The sequence below is a fragment of the Solanum pennellii genome, chromosome 2 (genome assembly GCF_001406875.1).
Source record: "Solanum pennellii chromosome 2, SPENNV200".
NCBI classification, from domain to species: Eukaryota; Viridiplantae; Streptophyta; class Magnoliopsida; order Solanales; family Solanaceae; genus Solanum; species Solanum pennellii.
In genome coordinates, this window is record NC_028638.1 from 30,666,984 (window position 1) to 30,677,413 (window position 10,430).

Genomic DNA, 10,430 nt, shown 5'->3' on the forward strand with positions numbered 1-10,430 from the left:
CATGTAACAGCTTCCGCATTCGATAGATAGGAAAGGAAAATCGAGCTTTTATGACTCAACTCGAAAATGCGAAGAAGATAAATTCACCATGGACTCGAAAGGGAGTTGTTCATACAAGTTTAAAAGAAAAGAAGATGAATTAATGCCAAACCACAGTATTGGAACAAACAAATGTAAATTCAAACCAAATAAATAATGCAAAGGAAAGTAAAAGCCCATGTCTTACTTGAAAAGAGTAGTATTTACACTTCAACTAATTCACAAGAGTAATATCTTTAATGAAAATATAATAAGACATGGCTAAAGAAATTTTCAGTGTATTCAAAAGGAAAATAGAACATATGTCCACATTAGAAATTCCAATGTTGAGACATATCAGGCATGACAATTACGGCAAGACGATCACACGATTCGAAACAAAACGAAAGCCAAATTTTAAGCATTTATAAATTCGAATTCATACATTTAACTAAGACAATGAAAATGAATGACACAATGATCAGTTAGAAATTCCAACCAAACAGACTTTCAAAGAAGAGTATAGAAGTCATAATAAAGAAGAGTTGCCGGACTTGGGTCACGATTTTCTCCTGTGTTTTAGCGATCTGGGTCACTGGAACTTCTTGAGAAGAAGAAAGAACGCGTACAGGGTCTTTTGGGTATTGAATTGGGATTGAGTTGGGTCGAAGGAGCAAGTGGGCTGGGTGTTATTGGGCTTGGCTGAAAATTAGGAAAAGAACGAGTTTCTTCGGCTAAAGGAATTGAAGTGGGCCTATTTGAAAAATTGGATGGGCTGCTGAAAAATGTTTTGTAAGGGCCCAAAAATTTGATCATTTCATATAGCCAAATTAATTATTGATTTAGCCAAATTGAATTTTACTAATGAATTCGACTAAAATATAGATAAGACGAATTAATATAATTAATTATAGAGCTTAGTAATCTTAACAAAAATAAAATAATTAATTTAATTGTAAACTAATGATTCAAAAATATAACTATAATTTAAACTAAACTAATCTAATAAAATACTTACTAAAATTAAAATATTTTTTGAGATGATTTTCGATTATTTACGAAAATATACCAATTAAACCCCTACTTGAAAGGGAGAATAGCGGAGTTGTTGTACAGCCTAAGTTCTTTTCCTACAGAGAAAGCGGTTAACTACCTGCAAATATATCTATAAACTATATGAAAATATATTTACTAATTATAAATTATAAAAATCGACTAAGATTACTTAAAATGACTTTGGAAAGTATTTCAATTTTATAAAACTAATTATCCTAAATTGTTTGAAAATTAAAAGGCTCGTAATTCCTACCGGGGAAGGTCAAAATTGGGTGTCAACACTAGGTACTATAAAATATTATACAGTATCATTTTCAAATAAGGATTAATTACTTGAGTGGATTCCTTTAAAAAAATAATTACTTATTTTATATATACTCTTTGATTATTACCATTTATAGCAATATGTAACAATACTATCTATTTATTCAAAAACAAATATCTCTCTAGCCTCTTTCTTCTTTTACTCTCTCGCTTATTTTTTTAATTTCTTGCTCTTTCTCTGTCTCAATTTTTCTCCCTTTAATTTTTTTTTGTTCTTTCTCCCTCTCGTACTTTTGCTCTTTTTCCTTTTCTTTCTTTTTCAACTTTCTTTCGTAGAATAGTCAATAATTCTATTGAATAAAATTTGTATCAATAATTTATTAGACAGGTAATTTAATCGTAACAAATAAAGAGACATAATGAACTACAAATTAAAATGAATTAAACTTAAATTTAAAATGTATTATACATATATTAAAGTTGAATTAGGAGAAAATTAAATATGAATGCAAAATGTAGCAAATGAAAGAGCTTTTTTTTCTTCTATAAACTGAATAAAACTTGTATTAATAATGAATTAAAACCAGTAATTCAATTGTAACAAATCAACCAATAAATTGTAAAATGAATTAAACTTGTATCTAAAAGTGCGTTACACAAACATTAAAGTTGAGCTAGAAGAGAGAATTAAGCATGAATAAAAAACGTAACTAATGAAAGAACAGACAATGATCTATAAAGTGAACTAAACATGTATCAGTAATGAATTAAACGCAAGTACTCTAATCGTGGCAAATGAAGAGACATAGTGAACTTCCAAACGAATTAAACTTGATTAAAAATGTATTAAACACATATTAAAGTTGAATTAGAAGCGGATTAAACATGAATGAAAAATGTAGCAAACAAAAGAGCATTATGCGATTTGTAAACTGAATAAAACTTGTATCAAATAATAAATTAAACAAGTAATTCAATCATAACTAATCAAACGAATAAAGCGCAAAGTGAATTAACTTATACTAAAAGTGCATTACACAAATATAAAATTGAATTAGAAAATAAAATTAAGCATGAATAAAAAAAGTAACTAATGAAACACCAGACAATAATTTATAGAGTGAATTAACTTATATAAATAATGAATTAAACAAGTAATCTAATAGCAACAAATAATAAACTACAACATGAATTAAATTTGTGTTAAAAGTGTATCACATAATATTAAAGTTGAATTAGAAGAGAAAATTAACAGTAAATGAAAACGTAATTAAAGAAAGACAAGACAATAATCTATAGATTGAATAAAACTTATATTATTCATGAATAAAATATGTATTATATGTGTCTTATAAATTATTTTGGTTTGTATCTAAAGAGCATGAGTGATGTTTGTGCCGATGTTATAAATATATTACAAGGGTGTTACTTAAATTATTTTGGTTGATATCACTAAAAGAAGTGAAAGTTTATAATATGTATTATAAATTTATCTTTCATAATTTTAATAAATATACCTATCTAATACATATGATTTTATTAGATATGTTTCTATGTTTCTATAATTTTAAAGATTTGAAATTTCTATTTGTGAACATGATATTATAATTTTTTTTTTCTTTTTCTATTCCTCCTCTTGTGGTGTTTTTGAATAAAATTGGTGCAATATGGGCAAAAACTGATTTAAAAACAGTTTTTTAAATGAATTTATATTTTTTTAAAAAGAAGAAAAATAAAAAAGAGAGGAAGAGAAAGAATACACAGAAAGAGACGCTGAAGAAGAACAAGAAAACAAAAAAGAAGATAAAAAAAGGCAGAGAAAGAGACGAAGGAAGATAAAACAGTACAATTTTTTTAATTCTAGAAAATTATTATATTTTAGTTAGAAAAATTATGTTGACATAAATGGTAACATTTTTATAAAATAGCATATTTATGTGATTTACCCTTCAAATAAGTGGTTAGCGCATGTCAAGCAGACATAGGAAAATTGAAAATTAAAACGTTTTTCTAGAAAATGTTTTTTCTCTATACCAAACATAGCTAATATATTTATCATTATATATTAGAAAACGACATACATTCACATTTGAACTTGTCTTGAAAAGTCAGTTACATGCTTAAACTAATATAGTGACGTATTATACACCTCTGCTACTAAATAGTGATTTTTTTTATCTCCTAAGGCGTGTAGAACCATTCTTACAATGGGAGTTGTACGACACTTGCACTACATCAATGTCATGTCACTGCCACATCAAATGTCATGTCAAATTTTGACTAAAATTCTCCATGTAATTCAATTGTTTCTTCTTCAATAAACACCATCATGAAACAACTACCATTGCCGCCATATTACTACTAAATTTATATATTTCACCATGAAAATCAAAATAATCACCCTAAATTTCATTACCTACAATCAAATCTACCATCGAAATCATACTATCACTATTATCCCACAAAAATTAGAAAGATCCACAACAAAATTTGACACCCATAAACAGACTCATCACCAAAATTACAAACCCACCACCAAATATCACTAGCACCATTGTCAATATCAATTTTTTCTTCTCCACAACCTTCAATTCCCCCTTCTTTGTCACCCCATGCCAACAAATTCATCATTATATTTTATTTTTTAAACTTAATCATCAATTTTTATCAAACACCAATAAAGCCAAAAAGAAAAATCAAATATAATGAAAATGGTGAAATTGAATAAGTATTAAAATAGAATATGATGAAATTGGGGATGAAAAAATGATGAAAAAAATAAAGAAGAAGAAGAAGAAGATGATGATGATGATTGCCTATGAAGAAGAAGAAGAGGAGGAGGCGTTGGGTCGGATGTGGAGTGTGGGGGTAGGGTGATAGTAAAAAAAAAGATTTTTAATTTTTTTTACTTTATATTTTGTTAGACACACTTTTCTTTTTTATTTGTTTTCCACGTCAAATTTAGGGAATAGTAAAAATCATTTTTAAATAATAAATATGTGTAATAGATCATTATGATAATTTAAGTGTATAACTGTTTCGAGACAAGTTCAAGGTGAATTTATATCTTTTCCCTTGCATGTTTTTTGGTGTGTTAGTGGGTCTAAGTGAATGGTGACGAATGATTACCTTTGTTCGATATGTTTATTCTGGCCAAGTGTAGATGTCAATTTGATTAAATTCAAGGATTCTACTTACTTTTAATTTGAAATTACTTTTCACATTTAGAAATAAGTAACAACTCTTCATATACTCTCTTCGCTTTTTACAAAGACTAATCTCCTTTTCTTTTTAGTTTGTTTTAAAAAGAATGATTTATTTCTTTTTTGTAACATTTTAATTTTAACTTTTCACGTGACATGTTTAAGACCACAAAATTAAAGAACAATTTTATACATTTGACATAACTTTAATTTAGAATCACAAGATTCAAAAATTTTCTTACTTTCTTAAATTCCGTGTTTATTTAAACTAGATCATTCTTTATGAATAAAGAAACGGAAAGAGTATTGTTACCCTTAAAATGTGAGAATTGAATTATAGACCTGGCTCAAGAATACTGGAATTGATATGACCAAAATACGTGATTCGTAAATTTATAGTTCTCTTAATTTAACGTGAAACAAAGTAGAAGGAACAATAAATATGGTATTGAATTGCAATAACAAAGTAAATGAACCTGATGTGTCTGGTGAACTTTGTTAGGGAGCAGCTTCAAAGGAACTCGGACCCAAGAAGACTCTCATTTTCTTGGGATCGCAAATCTTTCGGAAATAGTTGAATTTTGGCCTTACATGTGCAGTTGTAGCCTGATATTCGGTCTATTGATTCAAGAGCTAGGAGGGCCGATTAGCATAACAATTTCGAGTGCTCTGAACCCGGGACCTCTATGAATATGAGTACTTCGTTCGACTACGGCTGAGAGAGATACTTGTTACTTCAAAACACACACACAAGCCTGATGATTAACTATTAATTTAAATTAGATTCTTATTAATTATTTAATTAAGTTATAAAAGAGATTGTATTAATCCCCACAACTAGCCCTGTCTTTACACACTCTTAGCACCAAACAGAGTTAAATCTACTTCTGTACAAGTTTGTACTTTACTCAAATATGTCTCTATCCATTCCCTGTGTGTTCTTACTTGTTTCCTGCCCAAGAAAGTTGTTTTACGTAGCCTGCAATCTTGTTAACTTTTTCCATAATCCGCCATGGTGGTGAGATGCTTTTATCCCATAAGGAAGAATTACTTGCCTTTCATATCCGATACACCACAGTCGCTAATGCTGTCAGTATCAGGTCTCGATCAGCAGCCTCTACCTCTTGTGGATCTATCCAACCTTATCCATATTCCTCTGTATCCAGTTGTCTCATTCCACTGAAGTATTTCGAGTATGCATCTTTTTGACAACGGATACACAAAATAAATGTGCTCCACTGTTTCTGGTACATCCCCACATACATAGTTGGCATTTATCATCGGGGCAGATCCCCCTTCTATAGAACGTCTCTTTGGTAAGTGATCTCTATGAAGGGCTAACCAACAAATAAAGTTGTGCTTAGGAAGAAATCCCTTACACCAAATCCACCTTCTCCATGTCCACTCTTTTAGCTCGCCTCTTCTCCATGTATATCCAGCCCGTTTGGATTGGCTTAAAAAAGTAATTTTTTAAAGTATTGGAACATATTTTTAAAATAAATAGTTATGTATTTGGATAAAAGTGTTGCAGTTGAAAAAAAAAATTTGACATATGTTTGATAAATAAGTGTTGGTAAACACTTTTTTTTTTCAAAACATGATAAAAAGTTAATTTAAGGTTTTTATACTTAAAAAAATCAAAACAAAATTTATTTATAGTTTACATCCATAATATTTTCCTATCATTCACATATTTCTTTATCATCACAAATTATTTATAAGAGGAATATAAATTTATTATTCAAGTTAATTTTGTATGCGCAACTTATTGTAGATTTTAAAAATATATAATTTGAATAAATCAAAGGAAAGATTTAAGATTTATTTTAGTTACATTCATAAGTTATAGTAATTGTCTATCATTCACATATTTCTTTATCATCACAAATTATATTATAAGAGGAATATAAATTTGAAAATTGGAGAAGAGATGTTAGGGTTAAAACAATATGTGCAATTTGAAAATTGTAGAAAAGACTTAAGGACAAAAAGGTAATATATTTGGTCAACATAAAGAGCTTTTAAATTTTAAAAAAAAACACCCCTTACCTAGCTTTTAACTTTTGGCTTAAAATAAGTCATGTTTTTATTTAAAATAAGTCACTTTGATAATTGTCAAACACTTTAATAAGTCAAAAACTGACTTTTAAGTCAGTTTGAGCAACTTAAAAACTCAGCCAAACAGGTTCTAAGTGATAAACTTAAAAGATTATAACTTTAAACTAACTAAAATAAAATAAAGGGAAAATGCACAAGTATCCCTTAACCTATGACCAAAATCCCCGAGACACATGTTAACTAAACTAAGGTCCTATTACCCTCTGAATTTTTATTTTTTTTGTAATTTTATACACGTTTTTCTTACGTAGCACACTCCGTGACTCCACGCAATTGAGGCGCGTGAGAGATATTTGAATGCCACGTAAGCCAAAAAGGTGCATAAAATTACAAAAAAAAAAGTTCATGGGGATAATAGGACCTTATAATAGTTAAGATGTGTCTCTGGAATTTCGATCATAGTCTAGGGGATACTTGTGCATTTTCCATAAAATAAATAATAAACCATAAATTAAGAAGACATAATACATATATTGAACCCTAAACTTGGCTTCAAATTTTTACTTTAACCTTCAACTTTCATAATGCAGAAACATGCACTTTAACTATCCAACTTTTAAATAAATAAGCACATGAGTTCTACGTGACACAATACACGTAGGACACCACGTAGGACAAAAAATGACATGTAGAGTGACATGTGTGTCTATTTGTTCAACTTTATACAAGTTTAAGTGTCTATTTGTGCACATCCAAACTTGAAGGGCATAAATGTGATTTGAAGCCAAGTTAAAGGACACATTTATGTATTATGTCAATCAAGAAAGAGCAAAAACTATGTTAACAATGAAATGAAATTGATCTAGTCTTAATTACGATTCTTCTTAGTCCTTAATCTAGGAGCTTAGGCGAACAAGATGACATCCAACACATAAAATCTTAGAATTTAGCTAATATGTGTTTAGAAGGGAGATGAGAAGGTATATCTTATTTCATCAATAGTGATGGTATTATAAGTTAATTACTCCCTAACTTGTAGCTTGATTCTTAAGCCTTAGAATCCATTGTGGTCATCTTAGGGGAGGATTTTGACTTGAATTAATGGTAGAAGGTTTAGGTGGGGTGGTCATGGCAATGGCCTGGGGTTTAGGATTTGAGTATAATTCAGATATTTTTAGGTCATTTTTCATTAATTGTTGTGCTTTGTTATTATTCTTTGTTGTTCTTGAGAAATTCAAATTATATTATAGATACCAATGTAAATCAACATCTCTCATAGATATAGACTATATAAGAAAATCTCAGAATATATCAAATTTTCTTTTCACTTCTGAAATTCCTTTATTTCTACAAAAAGGAAAGATATATTCTTTTAATACATATTAATTGAGAAAGTAGGATTAAGAATGTGAATCGGAGGGTGTATAATATTTAACCAATTAGAAAAGTCAGATACAATCCTCAGCATTAACATCCTCAAACTCAATCCCAAAAATTCCGGGTTGTTTTTCCTTATTTGGTCATTGCTGAGCTGTTTACGAGTTTAATGCTACAACATGCAAAATTTTTATAATCCAAATACTCTGTTGTTTAGTGCATGAACCTAAAACTAATTACATAAACATTAGAAGAATCTTTTTAATTGTTTCCTCCCTCTCTCACATTTTCTCAAGACTATCCTAATATTTATTTGTTTCCATATCTATATGTTATTTGATTCAACAACCAAGTTCATTTGAAAGAAAATGGAGAAATTTTTGTTGATGTCTTTCTTGTTTTTAGCAATTACAATAATATTGCCTTCAACTCATGGGCTTGATCAAAGTCCTAAAGGAGTGGACAAATGGTTCAAGAACCTTCCCCATGCAAAAACAAAAATGACCAAACTTCACTTTTACTTTCATGATATTGTGACTGCAAAGAGTCCATCAGCAATCCAAATAGCGCAAGCCAATAATACATTTCAATCACCAACATTTTTTGGCTTGGTAAGGATGATGGACAATCCGTTGACGGTTAACCCCGAGCCCGACTCCAAAATAATAGGCCGAGCCCAAGGGATTTATGGCTCAGCTTCGTTTGAAGATATAGGCCTTCTTATGACTCTCAACCTTGTGTTCACAAATGGTAAGTACAATGGTAGCACGCTTAGTATCCTTGGGCACAATCAGGTATTTCACGAGTATCGAGAGATGCCAATTGTTGGTGGTTCCGGTGTTTTTAGGCTAGCAAAAGGCATCGCCACCGCGAAAACCTACCAAGTTGATAACACCACACAAAATGCAATAGTTGAATACCATGTTGTGGTTTTGCATTATTGAAGTTCACTCTTTTGTTCATTATGTGTTCTTGATCGTGGCCTGTTGACTTTCCAATAATGTGAATTTGTATAATAAAGAAATAAAGTAATGTTTGTCAATTCCCTGTTGGGATTCATCCAGTATTTATTGACTTTGGCTACATATTAATCATATTTACTAACATTTGAGATTTTTCTAAAAAAAATATTCTTAATTATTTAGTACTCAACATCATTATCATATTTATGGGAAAAGATAAAGTGAGGATTAGTAAATCTAACACAAATATTTTCATATGAAAAACATTGTTGTTACTCTGTATTAAAAATAGGAAAACCAGATTTTGAAACAAACTGAAAACAAAAAAAAAAAAGAAACTTTATATAAATTGAGATCACTGAATTCGTTGTTTATTCTTAAGAAATTTAATCTCCTGAGTTTTAGATTACTTTATCATAGGATGAAACAAATTTATATGTGTTATTGTTGTAGTTGTACCTCAAACGCCAATAGCTTTGTTGAATTCAAACTCATTAACAAATCACACAAATACTCGATATTTGTTTGTTAGAAAATATGTAGATGAATCTCATAAATTTGAATCAAAACCTGAAGGCAGGGGCGGAGCCACATTGGTACAAGGGGGTTCATCTGAACCCCCTTCGACTGAAAATTATACTATTTATACATGGTTAAAATAATATTTTATGTATATATAGTAGATGTTGAACCCTCTTCGACTACTCCGTGAGTCTATCTCTACGAATTTTGAACCCCCTTATTTAAAATTCTGGCTCCGACACTGTCTGAAGGTGAACGTCTCTATCTATTAGATAATTTAGTATGGTTGTTGTTCAAATTGATATGATAATAACAATTTGCTCAACTCAATTCTGCAATGGATGGTTGTATCACAAAGAAAGAGCTAACTTAATTTCTCACACTTCGAAAAAAGGGAAGAGAGGAATTTTAGTAAATTAGTTGGTTGGCTACCTGAACTTCCACATTTATTGGTTAAGGTTCGACCCCCCATATTGTAATCACCTCCCTTTTTTTCTCTTAAATAACTAAAATACTTGTTATGAAAAGTCTATATGCCGTTGTCTTCTTTCTAAGTATATGGCTTCTCATCTCTTATAGTTCTTACTATCCTTTAATTCAGTCTTTACCTTTTGTTATTTTTTAGAATTTCTATTGTAATCCTATTGTGTAATTGCATAAATTTATGTGTAATTGCAATATATTTATGAGTTTCTGCTGAGAATTGGGTTCATTACATTGGTTCTTTCATCTCATACTCCAATAGCATTGATGGTACTCGATAGATTTAGCAGTGACAATCCAACTAGGTGAATTTTTAGGGCGGAGCAGTATTCACATTTCTTGGTTTCTCAGAAAAGTAATGGCTACCTCTTGCTCCCCTTTATCTCGATGGTGCTGCTTATAATTGGTTCCAATGGTTGTATAGCAACAAACAATTTTTTGACTGAAACACTTCACAAGGAAATTAGCCCTGTATTTTAATAATGAC

At 29.9% G+C, this 10,430-nt stretch overlaps 1 protein-coding gene across 1 annotated transcript; it reads left to right on the forward strand.

Moving 5' to 3' along the window:
- Nucleotides 1–8,277: 8,277 nt before the first annotated feature.
- Nucleotides 8,278–9,042, forward strand: LOC107010617 (dirigent protein 22-like). The gene has a single exon (XM_015209895.2). It carries the CDS (start codon nucleotides 8,345–8,347, stop codon nucleotides 8,918–8,920), a length of 576 nt encoding a protein of 191 aa, XP_015065381.1. The 5' UTR covers nucleotides 8,278–8,344; the 3' UTR covers nucleotides 8,921–9,042.
- Nucleotides 9,043–10,430: the final 1,388 nt, after the last annotated feature.